The 25,755-nt window shown below is 45.7% G+C and overlaps 1 protein-coding gene across 6 annotated transcripts in view; it reads right to left on the reverse strand.

Annotated features, from left to right (window-relative positions):
• The window catches only part of CTPS2 (CTP synthase 2), a 122,124-nt gene extending 97,146 nt beyond the window's left edge, over window positions 1–24,978 (reverse strand). Inside the window, exons 1-8 of one of the 6 annotated variants that reach the window (XM_054472120.2) lie at window positions 24,721–24,978; window positions 14,786–14,990; window positions 10,994–11,164; window positions 10,309–10,409; window positions 5,457–5,573; window positions 5,227–5,310; window positions 3,633–3,713; window positions 1,520–1,671 (exon numbers count right to left, since the gene is read on the reverse strand). In XM_054472120.2, the coding sequence (XP_054328095.1) occupies window positions 1,520–1,671; window positions 3,633–3,713; window positions 5,227–5,310; window positions 5,457–5,573; window positions 10,309–10,409; window positions 10,994–11,164; window positions 14,786–14,951 (872 nt within the window). In that variant the 5' untranslated portion in view covers window positions 14,952–14,990; window positions 24,721–24,978. Of the gene's footprint in view, window positions 1–1,519; window positions 1,672–3,632; window positions 3,714–5,226; window positions 5,311–5,456; window positions 5,574–10,308; window positions 10,410–10,993; window positions 11,165–14,785; window positions 14,991–23,888; window positions 24,095–24,332 lie in introns of those variants that run through there. The other 5 variants (XM_054472119.2, XM_054472122.2, XM_054472118.2 and 2 more) reach the window with 5 other exon arrangements.
• Between the last annotated feature and the right edge of the window lie 777 nt (window positions 24,979–25,755).

Genomic DNA, 25,755 nt, shown 5'->3' on the forward strand with positions numbered 1-25,755 from the left:
AGGCACTGGTATCCCCTTATTACATACAGAAGGGAAAACAAGCCTAGAGAGGTTAAGTAATCACCCAAACTCACACACCTGGTAAGAGAAGAAGCCAGGATCTGAGTCCAGAACCTACACATGTAACAGCTGCACCTACTGGCGCTCACCTAAGCTGCCCAAGAAGTCCCATCTCAACTACATTTAGTAAAAGAAAACAGGGCCGGGCACGGTGGCTCACACCTGTAATCCCAGCACTTTGGGAGGCCTAGGCAGGTGAATCGCGTGAGGTCAGAAGTTCGAGACCAGCCTGGCAAACATGGTGAAACCCCGTCTCTACTAAAAATACAAAAAATTAGCTGGGCATGGTGGCGGGCGCCTGTAATCCCAGCTACTCAGGAGGCTGAGGCAAGAGAATGGCGTGAACCCGGGAGGGAGAGGTTGTAGTGAGCTGAGATCGCACCACTGCACTCCAGCCTGGGCAACACAGTGATACTCCATCTCAAAAAAAAAAAAGAAAACAAGTGATAGGGACTTAATTTCCCTTTTTTTTTTTTAAGATACAGGGTCTCGCTATGTTGCTCAGGCTGGCCTCCAACTCCTGGGCTCAAGTGATCCTCTCACCTCAGCCTCCCAAGTAGCTGAGACTACAGGTAAGTGCCACTGCATACAGCTTAATTTTCATATAACTTCAAATTAGAGAAACTTTGCTTAAAATAATATGGTTGTCTGAAAGTTAGAATCCATCAGGAGTTTTAATAATTATGCTGAACAGTTAATGAATGCAGGATGAAACAAAAATTAGCATAGCCAAAAGTTCCCATCCAAAATGATTTTCTTTAGGAAAAGTTAGCCAAATCTTAAAAACAAGCAAAACAAAACAAAAAACCTGCGATGTTTAAAACTGTTTAAGGCCAGGCATGGTGGCTCATGCCTATAATCCCAGCACTTTGGGAGGCCAAGGTGGGCAGATCGCTTGAGCCCAGGAGTTCAAGACCAGCGTGGGTAACACAGAAAAATCCCGTCTCTACAAAAAAAATATACATATATTAGCCGGGTGTGGTGGTATGTGCCTCTAGTCTCAGCTACTCAGGAGGCTGAAGTGGGAGGATGACTTGAGCCCAGGAGGTGGAGGTTGCAGTGAGCCAAGATCGTGCCACTGCACTCCAGCCTGGGTGACAGAGCGAGACTCTCAAAAAAGAAAAAAAAAAAAAACATTTAAAATATTCAGAAACTAAAAAATGAACTAGTAAATAAGTCAAATAAATCAAAATCCTTCCAGAGTTAAAAAAACATTCCTTCCAGAATTCGAATTCCTTTAATTCACTTTGGTTTATGTATAACAAAATCAAAGGCTCCAGAAATCTTCAAATAATACAGCAAAGCACCGTAACAGTATGCTCCATCTTTAGACGTATCCAGACCAAAATGTGCACATGCAAAATGTCAAATACACATGCTTACCCTTTCAAGTAGGTCTTAATTCTACCCCCAAACTCAAAAATTATTAAAGATTATACAAGTAATTCCTTTCGCTTACCTGTCAGCCATATTTCTCCACTTAAAAAGCAAATTACTTGCAGAATCACCAACGGGCAGATGCAATCTCTCCTTAAAATATTTCACAATGCCTTGTTCCTCCAAAAGCACAGGAACTCGGTATGTGGAAGAAACATCATGGATACATATGACCTAAGTGATGATGAGAAATCACCATACTTAGATGGATCTACTCAAATATGCCACCATAAGAATGAGACAAAATTCAGCAGAGACTGGCAGTTTATTTACACTGATATAACACACACACACACACACACGCACGCACACACAAAAACTCAGCAACCAAAGCTAGCATCAGAATTTGCACAAGGTTAGCTTCATTTAATTAGAAAACTAATCCCAGCACTATGGGAGGCCGAGGCGGGCAGATCACCTGAAGTCAGGAGTTCGAGACTAGCCTGACCAACATGTGAAACCCTACCTGTATTAAAAATACAAAAATTAGCTGGGCGTGGCGACATGCACCTATAATCCCAGCAATTCAAGAGGCTGACGCAGGAGAATCATTGGAACCCAGGAGGCAGAGGTTGCAGTGAGTCGAGATCGCACCATTGCATACCAGCCTGGGCGACAGAGCAAGACTCTATCTCAAAAAAAAAAAGAAGTGTACACAGAACGATTGGACAGGTCAGGTGTGGTGGCTCACGCCTGTAATTCCAGCACTTTTGGAGGCTGAGGCAGGCGGATCATCTGAGGTCAGGAGTTCAAGACCAGCCTGGCCAACATGGTGAAACCCCATCTCTACTAAAAATACAAAAATTAGCCAGGCATGGTGACACACACCTATAATCCCAGCTACTCAGGAGGCTGAGGCAGGAGAATCGCTTGAACCCAGGAGGCACAGGTTGCACTGAGCCGAGAGTGCACCACTGCATTCCAGCCTGGGTGACAATAGTGAAACTCTGTCTCAAAAAAAAAAAAAAAAAAAAAAGATTGGACGCAAACAAAATGGCATGACAACATACCAACATACAGATGCAGAAGTGTCCCTTCAATCTGCCAACACATTTTTCAAAGTAGTTCAGACTTCGGCAATGACTCTGAGGCATCAGGCAGGGGGCTCTCCATCAGACTATTTTCCAAGATGCCAAAATTCAATTTGATCGTTTTTAGACTTCAGAGAACCCAGAGTTATAATCTGAAGAAAAGATTTCTGCCAAACCTCACCCTTTTCCTGAGCGCCATTTATATCACTCTCTTTAAACTATAGGCAACTCCAATCCCTTATACCCAAGCCTTATTGGAATCAAGAGACAGAGATAAGAGAAGGAAAGAAAAAAGAAAAGCGAATTATCAGAATACCAAGGTGGAAAGCCCTACAGAGCAGAGAACCTAAGCCCAAATCACAGTACAGTTTCTGTACCAATGAAGTCAACTGAGCCCACTGATGGAGTCAGAAGAGCTAGTGCGAATGTCAACGTGCTCGTGTGTTTGGGGTGACTTAAGCTGCCACAGGTAGAGAGGAGAAATGAGTGAAAGCAGTAAGTGTTACAGAAGGAAACACAAGATAAAGAGATGATAAGAAGGCTTCATGTGGTTCTCTCTCTAGAGGTTTGACTGTGGGTTAAACGCCCACCCTGGTACTGGGCACGGTGGCTCACGCCTGTAATCCCAGCACTATGGGAGGCCAAGGCGGGTGGATCATCTGAGGTCAGGAGTTCGAGACCAGCCTGGCCAACATGGCGAAACCCCATCTCTACTAAAAATACAAAAAAATTTGCCAGGCGTGGTGGCAGGCACCTGTAATCTCAGCTGCTTAGGAGGCTAAAATAAGAGAATTGCTTGAACCTGGGAGGCAGAGGTTGCAGTGAGCTGAGATTGTGCCACTGCACTCCAGCCTGGGTGACAGAGTGACACTCTGTCTCAAGAAAAGAAATAAAGCCCACCCTGGTTTTGTGACATAAGTTGAGTGATCATGCAAAGAAACATGCATCCTATCTCACTTAAGGGTTAGGGAATCATGGTTGGATCAGGGTTCCCCAGTGCTTGCATAAATGCCGTGAAAAGTAATATGATCATTGAAGAGGCACAGAACACTGGCATCAGCAGAAGTGCCTGCCAGACAATAAAATCTAAAGAGCAGCACCAACCTGTTCAGGGTTCACGTGACAAAACATAGAAATCTTCTCCTTCACGGCCATCTCAATGGGCGTTGAACTTCGGCAGACAATCTGTCAAAGCCAGTTATGCTTCAGCAAACAGGATTCACTTTCAGCAGGATGCCACATTCATTTCTTTTTACAAGAAACTTGGCCAAGTATGTACTTGTTCACTTTGGACATTCTACTGGACTATTAGAAATTGGTCTGAGCACTAATATAAGTATAATCAAATTCAGCATAAGTGTATCAGTAAGAACTCGAAACATCGAGACGTCTCTAGTGAACAGAGTCCAGGCTCACAAGTGTTGCTTCATTAACTACAAGAAAAGAGCTAGATCGGGGTTAATAAACTTTTTCTCAAAAGGGCCAAATGGGAAATATTTTAGGTTTGCAGGTCACACAGTCACTGTCCTGATCCTCAATCGAGGTGCAGTGTGAAAGCAGCTACAGACAATATGTAAATGAATGGGTGTGACTGCAATGCCAACAAAACTTTATTTACAAAAACAGGCACGCAAGTTGTGGGCTGTTATTTGTCAACCTCTGACAGAGACTACTGGTGATGACTGGATCACCTGCTATAAGGACACATCACTGTTTAGACTAAAAATAAGAGCAGTGGGCTGGGCGTGATGCAATCGCAGCACTTTAGGAGGCCAAGGCAGGAGGATTGGTTGAACCCAGGAGTGCGAGACCAGCCTGGGTAACATAGCAAAACCCTGTCTCTACAAACACACACACACACACACCACACACAAAAATTAGTGTGCTGTGGTAGCATGCACCTCTAGTATCAGCTACTCAAGAGGCTGAGGTGGGAGAATCACTTCAGCCCAGGAGGCAGAGGTTGCAGTGAGCCAATATCACACCACTGCACTCCAGCCTGGGCGACAGAGCCAGACCCCGTCTCAAAAAGAAAAAAAGAGCAGTGATAACCCATCATAGGGTTATCATTGATAGCAGGGTCACAGGAAAATCCCAAGGTTTCACCTTCATTCTAAAGAATCCAGGAATCATATAAATGACAGGACATCACACTTGCCCAACTATCAATGTGGCCCATCAAATGAGAGCCTAGGGAAGAACAAATTGAAGCAACACTTGAGGCTAAGGGAATAAGCCTTTTCCGGCTCCCAGATAGAAAATCCTCATTGTCACAGGAGCCGTTTGAGAATGAGAAAGGACTTAGATGATGATAAAGATAAAGAAGTGAAGGGCAGCCAGGCATAGTGGCTCTTGGCTGTAATCCCAAGCACTCTGGGAGGCCGAGGCGGGCGGATCACCTGAGGTCAGGAATTCAAGACCAGCCTAGCCAACATGACAAAACTCTGTCTCTACTAAAAATACCAAAATTATCCAGGTGTGGTGGCATATGCCTGTAGTCCAGATACTCTGGAGGCTGAGACAGGAGAATCGCTTGAACCCGGGAGGCAGAGGTTGCAGTGAGCCAAGACTGCACCACTGCACTCCAGCCTGGGTGACAGAGCACGACTCAGTCTCAAATTAAAAAAAAAAAAAAAAGAAGTGAAGGGCCTGCTCCCAGAGACCTTCAGGATAGACTTACCCACTGTCCTCAACTCACCAGATCTGGAGACAGGCCTAACCCCCTCAGCGCGCGGACGCTGTTTTGGGTGGGTTTGGTTTTTTGTTCTCCGGTAGCACTGAGCTGAAAAAAAATGGGGTCCCGTCAGCACACTGGACACTAGCTCCTATGGATGATTAATGGTGCCCCACTTTCAAATGCAGGACACATAGAATATTATAGGAAAACTTATCAAAGTTGCTGTCCACATACTTATCTGGAAAGCCCACCTGTGGGACAAGGCTAACGTGGATATTACAGAAATTCTCTCTTTTCGCCTTAAACTGGAATTGTCTAAATGCTTCCACAAACGGCATTCCTTCGATGTCTCCAATGGTGCCTCCCAGCTGGGAATGGAAAACAAACAAAAAAAAGACACAAATGACCACACATCTCCCACAGTACACAAGCTAATAAAAAGAGTTCTTAATAAACCGAGCATGAGAACTAAAGTTTGATGGTTACACAGAGGTTTATAAATACGTTCAAAATCACTAAATTGTGGCTGGGTGTGGCGGCTCACACTTATGATCCCAGCGCTTTGGGAGGCCAAGGCAGGAGGATCACTTGAGCCCAGGAGGTCAAGGCTGCAGTGAGTCGTGATCATGCCACTGCATTCTAGCCTAGATGACAGAGCGAGACCGTTTCTCTGAAAAAATATAAAAATAAAAAATAAAACTTCATAAAAGATTTCTCCACGTGTATACTCTTCAGTAGCCCACTGCTTCATTAAAACTAACAATGAGGCCGGGCGCAGTGGCTCACGCTTGTAATCCCAGCACTTTGGGAGACCGAGGCGGGTGGATCACAGGTAAGGGGATCGAGACCATCCTGGCCAACGTGGTGAAACCCTGTCTCTACTAAAAATACAAAAATTAGCTGGACGTGGTGGTGCACACCTGTAGTCCCAGCTACTTGGGAGGCTGAGGCAGGAGAATCGCTTGAACCCGCAGAGGTTGCGGTGAGTCGAGATCACGCCATTGCACTCCAGCCTGGGCGACAGAGCGAGACTCCGTCTCAAAAAAACAAAAACAAAAACAAAAACAAAAAACAAAAAACTAGCATCAAATCTCCTTAATGCAGCCAACAAAAGGCTCTCAGGACCTGGCCCTTGCACTGAGTCTCCAATGCCATCTGGTCCCCTCCCCGCTGGCCTCTTGGGTACTCCATGCTCTTCCTTCCTGCTCCTTAAGCCCTCCTACCCTCCTTCTTCATCTACAGCAACCTCTCTTTATCCTCCAGTCCAAGAGAGATGCATCCTCCTTGGAGGGCGGACTCTGACCCCCCACCTAAAGCAGCCTACATCCCACTAGCCCTTGTCACAGCACTGTACCCATCCTAGGAACTCAGCACAAGTTGCCTCTATTTCATTTCCGTCTTTGTTTCCTGGCTCTCTATCCCACTAGACTGTAAGCCCCATGAGGGCATGAGCCCAGTACCCTGCATGCAGCACTGGAGGTTTAGTTTAGTAGTCAGGCCAGGACAGAAAGGTCCTGAAATTCAATATAAGCCCTAAGGAACAGTGTTCTAGTACCTGTTACCAAAATTACAGCAGAACCAAAGCCAGGGCTGGGTGCAGTGGCTCATGCCTGTAATCCCAACACTTTGGGAGGCAGGTGTATCACTTGAGCGCAGGAGTTTGAGACCAGCACGGGCAACAAAGTGAGACCTTGCCTCCACAAAAGCATAAAAAGTAGCTGGGCATGGTGGCACGGCGCCTATGGTCCCAGCCACTCAGGAGGCTGAGGTGGGAGGATCACTTGAGCCTGGAGAAGTCCAGGCTGCAGTGACTCATGATCATACCACTGCACTCCAGCCTAGGGAACAGAGTAAGACACTGTCTCTCTAAAAAACAACAACAACAACAACGAAATGAAAACATCACATGCAATTAGGAACTTGGCAGGGGTGAAGTGAGTGTAAGTATCCACTAAATACAAGGCACCAAAATCTAATTTTTGAAAATTATTTATTTTTTCTAAGGAAAAACAGAGGTCTGCACTTAAACTAAACCGTATGCTTCCATCCTGTGTTTTGATGGGGATTCTCTGGGGGGTCAATAATAGTGAATGCGAAAAGGAGGCCAACTTTAAACATTATCCGCTTCTGCCCTCACGTGGTCAGCAGTGGTACTACATTCTCTCTGCTAATTCAGAAGTTCCCATTACCATACCTCTAGGTCACCATCATTATCGTGTTCAGAAACCTTCAATATTACTATTGGAATAATTTGAAGTTAACTGTTGCCCCAAATAAAAGGGAAAATATCACCCATAACAATACTTTATGCTGAAATGGAAGCAGCAGCAAATTTATGAGATGTGCAAAGTTGTTTTTGCCTTTGTCTTTAATGAGTCTTTTTTTTTTCTTTTTTTATTTTTATTTATTTATTTATTTGTTTTTATTTTATTTTATTTTTTTTTAGATGGAGTCTCACTCTGTCATCCAGGCCGGAATGCAGTGGTGCAATCTCGGCTCACTGCAAGCTCCGCCTCCCGGGTTCACGCCATTCTCCTGCCTCAGCCTCCCCAGTAGCTGGGACTATAGGCGCCCGCCACCACGCCCAGCTAATTTTTTGTATTTTTAGTAGAGACGGGGTTTCACCGTGTTAGCCAGGATGGTCTCGATCACCTGACCTCGTGATCCACCTGCCTCAGCCTCCCAAAGTGCTGGGATTACAGGCGTGAGCCACCACGCCCGGCCCTTTTTTAATTTTTTTTAGAGACAGGGTCTCGCTCTGCCACCCAGGCTGGAGTGCAGTGGTGAGATCATGGCTCACTGCGGCCTCCAACTCCTGGGTATAAGTGATCCTCCCGCCTCAGCCTCCCAAGTAGCTGGGACTACAGACCTGCACCACCACACTTGGCTGAGTCTTCTTTTTTGGAAAATAAACAAGAAGAAAGAAAGAAACCTGTTATTCCTTTAAGACAAGCATAAATTATTTCAGGTTCATGCCAAGATAACTTGTACTGATATAAATAAAACCTGTCAGCTCCACTGGTCTGAGAAGTTGAGGTCTCACTCATAAAAATGGCTTTGAAGACATTTCAACAGCTCCTCTATGATTAAAACTAAAAATCAGCTTTGGCAGTCCTTCTTCAAAAGCTTAAATGGTGCACAGACACAACTGTTGAACACAACTTACAATCAACCAAAGAGGATGGTTGACCACTAGTATCCAATAAGCAAATATAAACATCAGGGTTATAACGGAGGAGGGGTTCTGTTTGTCAGTTTCCCTGTTTCCATGAAATTTAAAATCCAGCCAATGAGCTCCTGGAGAGCAGGAGTCAGATCACACTCAACCTCACATCCCTAGCAGCTATCATCAGGGCTAGTACATATTAAGTGCTAAATTAATCATTGTGAAGGCAAACAAGTCAATTCAAGGGTAGAATAAGAAATAAAATTAAAAATTTGCCAGGCATAGTGGTGGTACACCTGTAGTCCCAGCTACTTGGGAGGCTGAGGCAAGATGATTGGTTGAGCCCAGAAGTTTGAGGCTACAGTGGGCTTTGATCGCACCTGTGGATAGCTACTGCACTCCAGCCCGAGGCAACATAGCGAGACCCTATCTATAAAAAATAAATAACCAGTAACTTTATCAGTTCTACTATTAACAAAATGGATCTTCTACATATCATATCTGCTAACACATTGATGACAATAATAATAGCTAACTTATGTTTACTGAGCACTTTCTAAATGCCAGACATTGCAAAGTGCTCTGATACATTGCATTTAATCCCCAAACAATCCTGTTATTATCTTATTATTACAATATTATATTATTACCACATTATTACAAATGAGGATGTTGAAACTGTGAGAATTTTCCAAAAGTCATACAGGCATCTTAATACTAGCTAATAATTTTTAAGCACTTACTATATCTGTGACACCATTCCAAGCACTAAGTGTAGAGACTTATTTAATCTTCAAAACAATGAGTTACAAACGAGTTAAATGAGTTAAAGAGGCACAGTGAGGTTGAGCAAACGTGCCCAAGGTCACCCCTTCCTCCCCATAACTGACCTTGCTAGGCTACAAACCCAGACAGTTTGCCTCCAGACTCTTAATCACTGAGCTATATACATGGCTCAGGGGTCACTGCAGAAATACGAACTGAGGCAACCTGACTCTAAGAACCAAATTGGTCATTATTCTGCTCTTTCGCCGGGCAATTAAGCCAACTGACATTTAGAGGAGGATATGGATGTTATTGTCATTCTGCACGTGGAGAGGAAAGGAACAAAGTGAAGGAAGTAAACAAGTGGCAAGTTCAAATACTACTTTTTTTTTTTTTTTTTAATTAAGACAGGGTCTGGCTCCATCACCCAGGCTGAAGTGCTGGTGCAATCACGGCTCTCTGCAGCCTCAACCTCCCGGGCTCAAAAGATCCCCCATCTCAGCTTTTCAAGTAGCTGGGACTACAGGTGCGTACCACCATGCCTAGCTAATCTTTGTAGTTTCTGTAGAGACGGGTTTTCGCCATGTTGCCCAGGCTGTCTCAAACTCATGGGCTCAAGCAATCCTCCCACCCTGGCATCTGAAAATGCCAGAATTGCAGGCATGAGCCACCTCGCGCAGCCACTAGGCTTCTTTCTTTAAACAGCTGATACTAATCACTTATCACCTCTACCATCTGACTTCCCTAACCCAGTGTCTCTTTACACTTCCAAAGCACTTCGGAAATACTTTTCAAATAGCATGCACTAGAATGCAGTCTGTTGTGTGTAGACAGGGTTGTCTGCAAGCTCCCCAAGGGCAGAGACTGTGCCCATCCCAGGCCCGGGCACAGAAGAGGCCCTCACATTGACTTTTTCAGCAGCTGATCAGTCTCCACAAGCAGATCACTGCACGTCCACCCAGGAGTATGTGTGATTGTCTAATGCCAATCTTGCCCACTCACTTGTGACCACAAAGATAGAAGCCATCTATGTTGTTTCTTGCTGTGACCCCACCTCCTAGCCCAGTGTCCAGCACTCAGGAGGGCATGTGTAAGTATTTGTCAAATAAATGAAGATCAGATGCTCAAAGACCCAGCAGGATATAATTTTATAAAGAAAGTTCTATGCTTGCCTCAATAACGCATATTTGGGGCTCTTCCTTATTACCATCCACCGGCACCTTGGCTTGATTCATAACCCACTCCTGGACAGCATCAGTAATGTGAGGGACAACTGTAGAAAGAAGTATTAATACAAAAGTTTATTCCATGCTCATAAGAAAAGAATGTGCTTTAGGCCTCCCCAACCACCTGAAAGTCACCTGGCAAGTTACCCTGACGTATTTTTGGAAAATGAAAAGAAAAAAACGCAACAATTTTAAAAGAATTACAAGTTGTAGAGCGCAGGGACTGTGACATTTTCAGTTCTACTTGGTTTTTTTGGTTTTGTTTTTTGTTTTTTTTAAGATGGAGTCTCACTCTGTCGCCCAGGCTGGAGTGCAGTGGCACGATCTCGGCTCACTGCAATCTCTGCCTCCTGGGTTCAAGCGATTCTCCTGCCTCAGCCTCCCGAATAGCTGGGATTACAGGCATGCGCCATCATGCCCGGCTAATTTTTGTATTTTTAGCAGAGATGGGGTTTCACCATGTTGGTCAGGCTGGTCTCGAACTCCTGACCTCAGGTGATCCACTGGCCTCGGCCTCCCAAAGTGCTGGGATTACAGGCGTGAGCCACCATGCCTGGCCTTCAGTTCTACTTTTGAGCAGCACAAAGATATTCAGCACACAGGGCTCCATAATGTCTGTGGAATATAATACCTTGCACTGTTTTCCCCAGGTAATCACCACGCCTCTCTTTATTGATCACATGCTGATATATCTTCCCCGTGGTGATATTGTTGTCTTTATAAAGATTAATATCCAAAAATCTTTCATAATTTCCAAGGTCTAAATCAACTTCTCCACCATCATTTAAGACGAAGACTTCACCTAGGATTAAAAAGGCAATGGAAAAATCAAAACTTTGCTTCCAGTAGATTTTTCAAAGATGGACATATTTTTGTTAAAAAGCTGGTAAAAGATGTATTTCTAAGCCATATTCTATCACCATCTCCTTTTTGGTGGAGATATTAACAATTCAATTATATCCAAGAAAATGCATCAGAAAATTCTATTTATAGTATTCTATTGTGGTTTTTTTTTTAATCTACTGAAATTCTGTCTTCAATATGTAGCTTTTCCAAACTCAACATATGCCACATAAAAAAGACATGAAAACAGAAATTTTAAAAACAAACAGCATTTTACTTCAAAGCATCAGTATCCTGGACTCTGGAACTGCGATAAGAAACTTTTACTTGATTCTCATCTTGATTAAAGCCATAATTACACAGTAGATGACAAAGCAAGGCCACAGCTAACCCATAAGGCAACGTGGTGAAAGTGAGGGAAAAAGCCTGTGTGTGCCATAAGCTACGTGCACAATGCACTGTCATAAAAGACAGGTGCAGACTTCATCACAAGAGGAGTACCCACTTTAACTACTAGACACCTCTGTAGATCTCTATTGTCACTTCAGGGCATGGACTGAGAGTAGTATGTTTCTAAAGCCACCTTGTAAGAATTGAACCTTTCCCCTATTAAGGGAACTATCATTTATTCCTGCTGTTAGATGTCCACAGGAAAAAAGGTTGATTAACTTACAAATTTAATCAGAAACCTTTTATATCCTAATTTATTTATCCATTCTAAGGTACATAACTGTGGTCTAGAAAATTAATTTTAAGGAAAAAAGCAAATTGATATCACAATACTTTTTTTTCAATTTTTTTTTTTTTTTTTTTTTTGAGACAGAGTTTCGCTGTCAACCAGGCTGGGGTGCAGTGGCGCGATCTCAGCTCACTGCAACCTCCGCCTCCTGGATCCAAGCAATTCTCATGTCTCAGCTTCCCAAGTAGCTGGGATTACAGACATGTACCACCACGCCTGGCTAATCTTTGTATTACTATTATTATTATTTTGAGACAGGGTCTCACTCTATCGCCAGGCTGGAGTACAGTGGTGTGATCTCGGCTCACTGCAACCTCTGACTCCCTGGTTCAAGCGATTCTCCTGCCTCAGCCTCCTGAGTAGCTGGGATTACAAGTGTGCACCACCACGCCCAGCTAATTTCTTTGTATTTTTAGTAGAGACAGGGTTTTACCATGTTGGCCAGGATGGTCTCCATCTCCTGACCTCGTGATCCACCCGCTTCGGCCTCCCAAAATGCTGGGATTACAGGCGTGAGCCACCGCGCCCGGCCTATTATTTTTTTAAACAGAGACAGAGTTTCGCCATGTTTGTCAGGCTGGGTAGAAGAATCGCTTGAACTTGGGAGGCAGAGGTTGCAGTGAGCCGAGGTCGCACCACTGCACTCCAGCCTGGGTGACAGAGTGAGACTCTGTCTCAAAAAAAAAAAAAAAAAAAATCATTTAAAAAAAAATCCAAAGAAAATTTGGTGTAACACATGGCATTAGTCAATGGTGCCACACAACAAACAACCCCAAAATCTCTGCAACTTACAAAACATTTATTTATTTTTCTCCCTCATGTTACATGCGGGCTGTGAGTCACTTGTGAGTCTATTCTTTATGTCTTCTCATTCCAGGACCCAGACTGAACGAGAAATCTCTGAAAACCAGCTTGTTCTCATGGTAGAGGGCAGAAGTACAAGACACACTGAGCCAAACCACACAGATGCATTTGACATTTTCTGCTTCAACAAGGCATATGTTAATATTCCCTAACATCCCATAGGACAAAATAAATCACATGGCCAAATAGAGTGACCAACCTGCTTGGTTTGCCCAGGACTAAGAGGGCTCCCAGGACACAGGACTTTCAGTTTTAAAATCAGGAATGTTCCAAACAAACCAGGACAAGTTAACTATCCTACGTGGCCAAACTCCAAGGTCAAAGGGCAGGGAAATGTACTCCACAGAGCGATGGTGGGTGACATTTTGAAGCAAAAATACAATCTACCACAGACTTGAATAAGTCATTCACAAACAAAATCAAAATCAAAGAAATCTAAATTAAAACAATAAGATACCCTCTTTTTGTTTGTTTTATTCTCAAGTTAGTAAAGTTTAAAACAAAATATTCAAGGCCTGGCGCAGTGGCTCATGCCTGTAATCCCACCACTTTGGGAGGCTGAGGTAGGAGGATTGCTTGAGCCCAGGAGGTCGAGACTAGCCTGAGTAAATGGCAAAATCCCAGCTCTATAAAAAAATACATAAATTAGCCAGGTGTGGTGGTGCACATCTGTAATCCCAGCTACCCAGGGGACTGAAGCAGGAGGATCACTTGAGCACAGGAGGTGGCGGTTGCATTGAGCTGAGATCTTGGCCACTGCACTCCAGCCTGGGTGATAGTGTGAGACCCTGTCTCAAAAAACAAAAACAGGAAGACAGCATAGCAACAAGGGACATAAACATTTCTTTTTTTTTTTTTTTTTTTTTGAGATGGAGTCTCCCTCTGTCACCCAGGCTGGAGTGCAGTGGCGCAATCTCGGCTCACTGCAAGTTCCGCTTCCCGGGTTCACGCCATTCTCCTGCCTTAGCCTCCCGAGTAGCTGGGACTACAGGCGCCCGCCACCACGCCAGGCTAATTTTTGTATTTTTAGTAGAGACGGGGTTTCACCGTGTTAGCCAGGACGGTCTCGATCTCCTGACCTGGTGATCGCCCGCCTTGGCCTCCCAAAGTGCTGGGATTACAGGCATGAGCCACCGTGCCCGGCAGGACATGAACATTTCTGTTTCTTGATCAGGGGCTGGTTACACAGTGTGTTCATTTAATGAAAATTCATCCAACTGTACACTTATGATTTATGCACTTTTTTGCTTGTATATAAAAAGGTGTTTTTTGGGGTTGGTTTTTTGTTTTTGTTTGTTTTTGTTTTTTTCTTTGAGACAGAGTCTCGCTCTGTCGCCCAGGCTGGAGCGCAATGGCTCGATCTTGGCTCACTGCAACCTCCGCCTGCCAGGTTCAAGTGATTCTCCTGTCTCAGCCTCCTGAGTAGATGGGACTACAGACACGTGCCACCACGCCCAGCTAATGTTTTGTATTTTTAGTAGAGACAGGGTTTCACCATGTTAGCCAGGATGGTCTCGATCTTCTGACCTCGTGATCCACCCGCCTCAGCCTCCCAAAGTGCTGGGATTACAGGCGTGAGCCACCGCACCAGGTCTTATAAAAAGTTTTTTAAAAATAGCATGTAAGGGCTAATGCCATTTTAAAAATAAATCGAATATACTCATACATCAAAATGTCACCATTAATAAGAGTTACTCCAGGCAGTGGGAAATGTTAAGAGAAACACACTACCTTTATGATAAAAATAAAACAGAATCCATAGTGCAAAAGGTACTATGTTTCCAAAAGGGATGATTAATTTGGAATGTCATCAGAGGTATGAACAATGTGTCAATGACCATGAGAAAATTCACATATTCATAGCATACGATCTAGTCACTCTAAATCTGGAACTACATCCTAAAGAAATTACCCAAAATGGAAGAAAGAATGCAGTTGAGCCTAGTGCTATAAGGGGGAAGTGGTTCACTTTCGTACCGTGTTCATAAGGTGAAAAAGTGCCAGCATCGATGTTAATATAGGGGTCGATTTTTATGGCAGTAACTCGGAGTCCACATGATTTTAGAATCGTTCCAATGCTGCTGGCAATGATCCCTTTACCAATGCCTGAGATGACCCCACCCGTGACCAGGATGTACTTCATTGGCAGAATAGTGGCTGGGTGCCAATACCCAGATATAATCTGAAAGGCAATAAAATTATGGATAAGTAAAGAGAAATATTTGAAACTAGTAAAGCAGACAGTGCATTCAACCAGAACTAATTTTGTTTTTTGTTTTTTTTTTTTTTTTAGACATAGTCTCACTGTCACCCAGGCTGGAGTGCAGTGGTACAATCATGACTCACTGTAACCTCTGCTCACTGGGTTCAAGCGATCCTCCCACCTCAGCATCCTAGTAACTGGGACTATAGGTGAGCACCACCACGCCCTGCTAATTTTTGTGGTTTTTTTGTAGAGACGGAGTTTCACCATGTTGCCCACGCTGGTCTCCAACTCCTGAGCTCAAGCAATCCACCTGCCTCAGCCTCCCAAAGTGCTGGGATAACAGGCATGAGCCACCGCACCTAGCTCAGAATATTTTTTTTTTAAGAGACAGTGTCTCGCTATGTCACCCAGGCTGGAGTGCAGTGGCATTTTCATAGCTCACTGCAACCTTGAACTTCTGGGCCCAAGCAATCCTCTTGCCTCAGGCTCCAGAGTAGCTGGGACTACAGGCACGTGCCACCTCTCCCAGCTAATTCTTAAAACATTTTTGTAAAGACAGGTTCTTACTATGATGCCCTGGCTGGTCTCAAACTCCTGGGCTCAAGCAATCCTCTTGCCTTGGCCTCCCAAGATGCTGTGATTACAAAAGTGAGCCACCATGCTTCGTCTCACCAAAATTTCAAAAGCACACAGCAGTTTTCTGTCTAAACTAAATACTTGAACTTTTTTAAACAAAGTCTTATCTTCTAGGCTTTTTATTGTTGTCACTATACAGAAAGCTGTGGATACCTTCTGCAAGCAAAGTGCTTAGGTCTGTTGCCCTGGGTTTCCAAAGACCTCAACTCTATCATGCAACAAACTTCATCATGATAAACCAAATTTCTCTAGGATTCACAGGCATGCTAAAATGTTTAAGAGCTCAGACTCCAGTGTCAGACTGATCTGTACAAACTGTACCTGGGCAAGTTCTTTTTTTTTTTTTGACAGGGTCTCACTCTGTTGCCCAAGCTGGAGTACAGTGACACAATCTCGGCTCACTGCAACCTCCACCTCCCCGGTCCAAATGATTCTCATGCCTCAGCCTCCCAAGGAGCTGGGATTACAGGCGTGCACCTGTATTTTTGTATTTTTAGTAGAAATGGGATTTCACCATGTTGGCCAGGCTGGTCTCGAACTCCTGGTCTCAAGTGACCACCCACCTCAGCCTCCCCAAATGCTGGGATCACAGGCGTGAGCCACCATGTCTGGCCTTGGGCAAGTTATTTATCCTTTCTGTGCCTATTCCTTCATCTGTAAAGTGGAAAAAATACACCAATCTCTAGGAATATAATTTGGTTTTAAAAAAAAAATGGGCTACCAAGCCACGAAAAAACATGGAGGAATCTCAAGTGCATGTTACCAAGTGAAAGAAGCCAATCTGAAAAAGATACATACTGTATGACTCCAACTATATGACATTTTAGAAAAAGCAAAACTAGAGAGACAGTAAAAAGATCAGTGGTTGTCAGCGGGTAGGAGGGAGACAGGGATGAACAGACAGAATACAAAGGAATTTTAGGGCAGTGAAACTATTCTGTATAATACTGTAATGATGGATACATGTCATTACACATTTATCCAAACCCATAGAATGGACAACAGGAAGAGCGAACCCTGATGTAAATAAACTACGGACTTTCCGCCGGGCGCAGTGGCTCACACCTGTAATCCCAGCACTTTGGGAGGCCGAGGCGGGCAGATCACCTGAAGTCGGGAGGTCGAGACCAGCCTGACCAACATGGAGAAACCCCGTCTCTACTAAAAATACAAAATTAGCCAGGTGTGGTGGCGCATGCCTGTAATCCCAGCTACTTGGGAGGCTGAGGCAGGAGAATCGCTTGAACTCGGGAGGCGGAGGTTGCGGTGAGCCAAGATCACGCCATTGCACTCCAGCCTGGGCAATGAGAGCAAAACTCCGTCTCCAAAAAACAAAACAAAAAACCTATGAACTTTAGGCAAAAATGATGCGTCAATGTAGGTTCACTGATTATAATAAATGTACCACTCTGCAGGTGCAGGATGTTAATAGTCAGGGAGGCTGGGCATAGCGGTGGGGGAAAGGGTGTATGGGAACTCTGTACTTTCCACTTAGTTTTGCTGTGAGCCTAAAATTACTCTAAAAAAAAAAAAGTCTTGCCAGGTGCAGTGGCTCACTGCACTCCAGCCTGGGCAACAGAGCGAGACTCTGTCTCAAAAAAATAAAAAATAAAAACTGTTTTTAAATAAGCAATATTAAAACAATTACAACTCATCCAGCTCACAGATGCTGACTGACTGAATCCTGTTACACCAGTCAAAACTACAGCTTTTATTGGACAAGAGACTGATTTCAGTAACTTTCTCCTGATAAGACCACCAACCATGGACTGGCTCTGGCCAGTTTACAGAGGCTGTGGACTTGCGTGCCTTCATGTCCTGGAAAGATCTTTCGATGCATAGGGCTTAACTGAAATTCATTTAAATGTTAAGTCTCCACCCCAAAGTGAACAGGGGTCATATGCTATTTGCATGTTTATTCAATACACATGAGTCAGGACCACCTTCATGAATATTCGTAGCTTCTCCTGTAACCTGTTGAATATGTATGTTTAGCCAACCCATTCAGCATAAAACTGAACCCTCCTTCAGAGTGCCTGCCTCTGGTTTTGGGAGGCCAAGGTAGGAGGGTCACTTGAGGCCAGAAGTTTGAGAACAGCCTAGGCAACATAGCGAGACCCTGTCTCTTTAAAACGTGTGCTTCCCAGCCTGTGGGATGGCCCCTTTGCAGGCTGTTAGAGCCTGCAAAGAAATAAAGTAAACCAGGCGCAGTGGCTCACCCCTGTAATCCCAGCACTTTGGGAGGCCGAGGCAGGTGGATCACGAGGTCAGGAGTTAGAGACCAGCCTCACCAACGTGGTGAAACCCTGTCTCTACTAAAAATACAAAAATTAGCTGGGCGTGGTGGTGCACACCTGTAATCCCGGCTACTAGGGAGGCTGAGGCAGGAGAATGGCTTGAACCCAGGAGGCGGAAGTTGCAGTGAGCCGAGATCGTGCCACTGCACTCCAGCCTGGGTGACAGAGCAAGACTCCGTCTCAAAAAAAAAAGAGAAAGAAAGAAAAGAAAAGAAATAAAGTCACCAGGCACAGTGGCTCACGCCTATAATCCCAGCACTTTGGGCAGCCAATGCAGGCAGATCACTTAAGGTCAGGAGTTCGAGACCAGCCTGGCCAACATGGTGAAACCCTGTCTCTACTAAAAATAAAAAATTAGCCGGGTGTGGTGGCAGGCACCTGTAATCTCAGCTACTTGAGGGGCTGAAACACGAGAATCACTTGAACCTGGGAGGCAGAGGTTGCAGTGAGCCCAGATCGTGCCACTGCACTCCGGCCTGGGCAACAGAGTGAGACTCCGACTCGAAAGGTAAGAAAAATTTTGGCCAGGTGCAATGGCTCATGCCTGTAATCCCAGCACTTTGGGAGGCTGAGGCAGGCGGAACACCTGAGGTCAGGAGTTTGAGACCAGCCTGGCCAACATGATGAAACCCTGTCTCTACCAAAAAATACAAAAGTTAGGCCGGGCATAGTGGCTCACACCTGTAATCCCAGCACTTTGGGAGGCCAAGGCGGGTGGATCACCTGAGGTCAGCAGTTTAAGACCAGCCTGGTGAACATGGTGAAATCCCATCTCTTCTAAAAATACAAAAATTAGCCGGGCGTGGTTGCGGGCACTTGTAATCCCAGCTACTCAGGAGGCTCAGGCAGGAGAATTGCTTGAACCTGGGTGGAGGAGGTTGCGGTGAGCTGAGATCGCACCATTGCACTCCAGCCTGGGTGACAAGAACGAAACTCTATCTCAAATGCGCCTGTAATCCCAGCTACTCGGGAGGCTGAGGCAGGAGAATCACTTGAACCTGGGAGGCGGAGATTGCAGTGAGCCGAGATCACGCCACTGCACTGCAGCCTGGAGTGAGACTCTGTCTCAAAAAAAAAAAAAAAAAAAGAAAGAAAAGAAAAGAAAATGTTTTAAGAAAGTCTCCTTTCTAAATTTATAGATCTTGTGATTTTTAAGTTGACAGTCATAAGGAAAATTTATTTGACTTTTCTGCTGCTTTCTGATTCAAACCCTTTTGTTTTATAGGAAGCCCAATAACTCTTGATTTTCTTTACTTTGAGTACTGTTGTTTTTCCCTTGAGTGTGTACAGGGGCCTTCTGCTCTTGTAATTTCACCATGTATGTGAAAGTAGACCATAAACAGTATTATTTGTGTACTCATGGCAGGCAAATGGGCAACTGAGTAGGACCACAATATAAAATTACAGTTATAGAAAAAGAAAAATAATGCCAGGCATGGTGGCTCACATCTGTAATCCCAACACTTTGGAAGGCTGAGGCAGGAGGATCTCTTGAGGTCAGAAGTTCGACACCAACCTGGTCAACATAGTGAGACTCCCTCTCTACGAAAGAAAAATAAAAAATTAGCCAGGTGTGGTGGCACACACCTGTAGTCCCAGCTACTGGGGAGGCTGAGGCAGGAGGATTGCTTGAGCCCAGGAAGTCAAGGCTGCAGTGAGCCAAGTGATTGTGCCACTGCACTCCAGCCTGGGTGACAAAGCAAGATCCTGTCTCAAAAATAAAAAGAGAGACCAGGTGCGGTGGCTCATGCCTGTAATCCCAGCACTTTGGGAAGCCAAGGCGGGCGGATCACCTGAGGTCAGGAGTTCAAGACCAGCCTGGTCAAAGTGGCGAAACCATGTCTCTACCAAAAATACAAAAAGTAGCAGGGCGTGGTGGCGTGCGCCTGTGGTCCCAGCCACACGAGCTGCATGGGAGGCTGAGGCAGAAGAATCACTTGAACCCGGGAGGCGGAGGTTGCAGTGAGCTGAGATCACACCACTGCACTCCAGCCTGGACGATAGGGCGAGACTCAGTACCAGAAAAAAAAAAAAAAGAGAGAGAGAGAGAGACAGTAACTAACAAAAGCTAACAAAAGGTAATAACTATAAATTTCACTTTCATTTATAATTTCACAATTTTTTTAAGTACTTGGAAATTCAGCACAAATGCATTCGGGTAGGAACAATTTCAGTTACCCACTTCTTATTTGTCCTCCTCAAAGGAATGCCCATTCTGATTTTGTGGTTTCCTCTGCTTACCTTTCAAAACAAACTATCTTAACTAAAGTTATCACACATCAGAGCTGTGAATTCCATTTGAACTAGCTGACCATGGTCAGGCTGAGTAAACTGAAGCTATTCAAAATATACATGTTCCATCCCAGATGGCCTCCCTAAGTCCCCGGGCCTACCTTTCTCTACACAACACAGTTGATCACATTCAATGCCATTGCACATCTTCACTTGTCACCGGGGCACCCACCTATCTGACCTATGTTTATAGCTTAAAACATTCTCAATCCAAACCCAGAGCCAAGATCACACCATTGCACTCCAGTCTGGACAAAAGAGTGAGACTCCGTCTCAAATAAATAAATAAATAAATTACATATATACATATATTACATATATAATGTTTATTTGAATATCTATTACATGCATGACATATTTCCAAGTCCTAGGAATATGGAGATAAAAAGACAAGGTCTATGTTCCACTGGACTTCACCTTTCCTGCAGGATTAAGGGGCAAATAAACTGTGCTTTAATTATACCTTATTCTGGCACTGTTATACTGTTCAAATGACTCTCTTTGTAAAAGTGACCGAAATGGAAAAATGCCGTAGAGGTATGGTGAAGAAAACTGGCATACATTCGTACAAGTCACATTATGCCTAATAATTTTTTATATAAGAAAATGCTTCTTTGGGAGGCTGAGGCAGGTGGATCACCTGAGGTCAGGAGTTTGAGACCAGCCTGGCCAACATGGTGAAACCCTGTCTCTACTAAAAATACAAAAAGTAGCCAGGCGTGGTGGCAAGCGCCTGTAATCCCAACTACTTGGGAGGCTGAGGCAGGAGAATTGCTTGAACCCGGGAGGCAGAGGTTGCAGTGAGTCCAGATAGCACCATTGCACTCCAGCCTGGGGGACAAGAGCGAGACTTCGTCTCAAAAAAAAAAAGTTAAAAAAAAGAAAATGCTTATGTGGCCGGGCACGGTGGCTCACGCCTGTAATCCCAGCACTTTGGGAGGCCAAGACGGGCGGATTGCCTGAGCTCTGGAGTTCAAGACCAGCCTGGGCAACATGGGGAAACCCCATCTCTACTAAAATACAAAAAATCAGCCAGGTGTGGTGGCGTGCACCTGTAATCCCAGCTACTCGGGAGGCTGAGGCAGGAGACTTGCTTGAACCTGGGAGGTGGAGGTTGCAGTGAGCCAAGATTGTGCCAGTGCCCTCCAACCTGGGCAACAAAGCAAAACTCTGTCTCAAAAAAAAAAAAGGAAGAAAGAAAATGCTTATGTTACCTGAAAAAGAGAGAGCAGACTATAAAATTGAATATATTATTGACTATGTTTTTTTAAACTAAGATCTAAATTTTAATTGTCACCATTAAGATTTCCATCTTATGGCCAGGTGCAATGGCTCACGCCTGTAATCCCAACACTCTGGGAGGCCAAGGCGGGCGGATCACAAGGTCAAGAGATCAAGACCATCCTGGCCAACATGGTGAAACCTTGTCTCTACTAAAAATACAAAAATGAGCCAGGCGTGGTGGCACCCACCTGTAGTCCCAGGTACTCGGGAGGCTGAGGCAGGAGAATCACTCGAACCCAGGAGGTGAAGGTTGCAATGAGCCAAGATAGTGCCATTGCACTCCACCCTGGTGACAGAGTGAGACTCTGTCTCAAAAAAAAAAAAAAAAAAAAAAAAAGATTTCTATCTTAATTTGGTCAAAGATACACCATGTTATGTCTTAATATAGTTAGGTGATTAGGTTGTATGTGTTGGGGCTCAGAAAACAAAACCCCAAAATGAAGGCCTCAGAAGCAAAGTTTCTCTCTGACCTTCTCCTGCCCTCCTGTCTCTCACCCCTCATACTCCCCCAAGGCAAGTCATAGAAACTAGAACCCCTTTCCCCCCAAAGCCAGCCATAAAGCCAAAAAATATGACTCTAACCTTCCTCTCAGCCACCTTTCTATACAACAGCTGGCCATAAAGAAATTAAGACCCTCATTCCAAAGAGGTCCTACCCCATACCAGGGAAGAAGAAACGCTATAACAGAGAGGCCAAGAAGAATGTGGACAGACTTTGCTGGGTTTCTCCACTCAGTCTATTTCCATCAGCTCATCTGTTCCTGTTTCATGGACTCCAAGCATAAAATCAGATCATTTCCCTTGCATCTTTAAGGGGTTTTCATTTCTAAAGGCTCCCATGTCACATAAACCTATGATTCAATAAATTGTTATGCTTCTCTCTTGTTAATCTGTCTCTTGTTTAAGGCTGTCAGCCATGACCCTTATGATATCAGCTCTTTCCTCCCCTACATAAGCAATTACTCGTTTTCTGTTTTTTCAAAAACACAAGATACCTTTTTAAAGCACCTTGGATATTTTAGAGACCTTTTGTAAAAATGCAACTTAATACCAAGGAGACACCTAATTCTTTCTACTTCGTTGTTGTTGTTGTTGTTGTTGTTTTGAGATGGAGTCGCGCTCTGTCACCAGGCTGGAGTGTAATGGCACGATCTGGGCTCACTGCAACCTCCGCCTCCTGGATTCAAGCAATTCTCCTGCCTCGGCCTCCCAAGTAGCTGGGACTACAGGTGCGTGCCACCATTCCCAGCTAATTTTTGTATTTTTAGTAGAGACGGGGTTTCACCATGTTGTCCAGGATGGTCTCGATCTCTTGACCTCGAGATCCGCCCGCCTCGGCCTCCCAAAGTGCTGGGATTACAGGCACGAGCCACCATGCCCGGCCCTCTACTTCTTTTAAGCAAACAAGTAAGTTTAACAAAGTTTCAAAGGTGCAGAGAAAGGCTGGCCCTGTTTTAGATCACTTCCTCCATTGAGGATGGTTTCTGGTGTCAAGACAAGTTTTTCATTTACTCTTACATGCAGTGAGCAGAACCAAGTGTTTATAGGATAGCACAGTGTAGAGCTGTGCTGTCTCCACTACCTAATAAAAAATATTACACAGCCAGGTACGTAATTTTAAGTTTCTAGTAGCCGTATTAAAAAAGTAAAAAGAATCAAATGAAGTTCATGTTAATATATGTTATTTAACCCAATGTAGCCAAAAATGTTATCACTTTTAACGCACAATGTAAGAATTTATTAGTGAGATATTTTACAACTTTTTTGTGTACTAAGCTTTCAGAAATCAGGTGCCTATACTCAGAGCACATCTCAGTATGGATTTTGCCACATTTCCAGTATTCAATAACCACATGTGACCAGTGGCTCCCACATTAAACCAGGCAGGCCTAGAGCACCGGAAGCACCCAGAGACACCTTCTCAGTGATGGCCATTTAAAAAGTAATGTTAGACACAAAAGAGTACCTACCTGATGATCTTGTTCTATGAAGTTCTAGAACAGGCAAAGCTAAGCTATGATAACAATCAGAACTGGGGTAGAGTGCGGGGCCTGGGGCGAATTTACAGAAAGGAGGTACCAGGGAAATTTGCAGGGTGAAGGAAATGGTCAATATTCACTTTGGGATAATGGTTACAGGAGTGTATAATTTGTCAAATCCCGTCGATTTGCACACTGAAAATGGGACATTTTGTTGTATATAAACCACACATACAATTCTTTTTTATGTTGCCCCCAAAAAGCTATTTTGTAGCAGCAGCGTAGTTCGGCACTATGCGCCCTAACCATCTAGTACGGGGAAAACGCGGGGGTCGTTGTTTAAGGGGTGCACTGGGACCGGGGAGAGGACAGAAAGGCCATGTTACCGGCGCTGATCACCAGCCTCGCCGACCCCCGCTCGGGGCTTCACTTCCGCCAACGCCATCTCAGGACTCTCCTGGCTCCCGAGGGCCGGAAGAAGTGGGGATCCGGGTGCGGGCGCTGGCGCGGGCGGAGGCGGGAAGAAGCGCGTCCCGGGGACGCGCGGGACAGTCTCCGACCGCACTGGGCACGGGCCAGCGTTCCCCCTAGTCGCCGCGCCACACCCGGCAGGCGAGGTCTGCGAGCGCGGGGTGCGGGACGCGCGGAGCTGGCGGCCGGACTCGACTCAGCGCTGGGGAGGGAGCCGGCGCCATCAGAGAGCGGACAAAGGAGCCCGGCCCCACAAGTGCACCGGGGCTGGGGGTGCAGGGCGGAGAGGCCCTGGGGACGAGGGATGGCCCGGGCGCCGAGGCCCTGGGGGTCTGGGACAGGCCCAGAAGGGAAGTTACCTGCGCGGTGGTGGTAGCGCCGGGGAGGGTGGCCGGTGGGCACGGCGGGCTCCACCCCGCGGCTGGCCTGGCGCTCACCTGTCGGGCTGGGGAAGGGGTCGCTGCCGGGGCTGTCCAAAGCCGCCCCCCGGGATCTTCCCACCGCCCACACGGGCCTCGGGGTGCGCGGCGCCCTCCTTGCCCACCTTCCCCTCTCCTCCCTGCTGCTGGCCCAGCTGACTCACGCTGGTGAGCTTGGGGTTTGCACCCAGGTTTGTGCAATGGTCCAAAACAAGCGCCTAAAAAGTGATTCCTCCAGCACAGGCAGCTCCCGTCACCCTCCGCTCTGGACGCACTGGGCCCCAGGCCTCGCCCAGCCCGGGGACCGCTCCTCCCTCCCGTGGCTCACTTTGCAAAGGCACTTCGAGTGCGCGGGTGAGCTCCACGCTTCCCGGAGAACCCCGGCTTCCTGGCAAGCCGAGACCCTCGCTCGGGTCCTCCCGTGCAGATCTCACCCTTGTAAAGAACTTCACTGGTCACAAACGCTTGTGGATCCCCTACTACGCCCCAGGAACTGCAGGAGCGCTCAGGAGAGAAGGAAAAGGAAAGAGAATGCCTGCCTTTGAGGAGCTAGGTCACAGTCTGGTGGGAAGTCCACCCGTCTGTTGGAACCAGTAAGGTTCCCTAGAACAATACTTCTGCAGCAAAGAGCTGCGGGGGTGCAGTGAGGGGAGGAAGGCAATTAAGGCTTCCAAGAGTGACTTTTTTTTTTTTTTTTTTTTTTTTTTTTTTTGAGACGGAGTTTCGCCCTTTTTGCCCAGGCTGGAGTGCAATGGCGCGATCTCGGCTCACTGCAACCTCCGCCTCCCGGGTTCAAGCGATTCTCCCTGCCTCAGCCTCCGGAGTAGCTGGGATTACAGGCGGATGCCACAACGCTCGGCTAATTTTGCATTTTTAACAGAAACGGGGTTACATCACGTTGGCCAGGCTGGTCTCGAACTCCCGACCTCAGGTGATCCGCCTGCCTTGGCCTCCCAAAGTGCTGGGATTACAGGCTTGAGCCACTGCACCCCGCCCAAATACTCTAAAAAGTCACTCTTCGGGTGACTCACGCCTGTAATCCCAGCACTTTGGGAGGCCAAGGCAGGCGGATCACCTGAGGTCGGGAGTTCGAGACCAGCCTGGCCAACGTGGTGTAACCCTGTCTCTACTAAAAATGCAAAATTAGCCGGGCGTGGTGGCACCTGCCTGTAATCCCACCTACTCCGAAGGCTGAGGCAGAGAGAATCGCTTGAACCTGGGAGGCAGAGGTTGCAGTGAGCCGAGATCAGGCCACTGCACTCCAGCCTGGGCAACAGAGGAGACTTTGTCTCAAAAAAAAAAAAAAAAAAAAGTATTGGAGGATGATTGGTGCTGGGAACGGATACAGGAGGTTTTTTGGGTG

Source organism: Pongo pygmaeus, chromosome X (genome assembly GCF_028885625.2).
Source record: "Pongo pygmaeus isolate AG05252 chromosome X, NHGRI_mPonPyg2-v2.0_pri, whole genome shotgun sequence".
Lineage (NCBI taxonomy): Eukaryota > Metazoa > Chordata > Mammalia > Primates > Hominidae > Pongo > Pongo pygmaeus.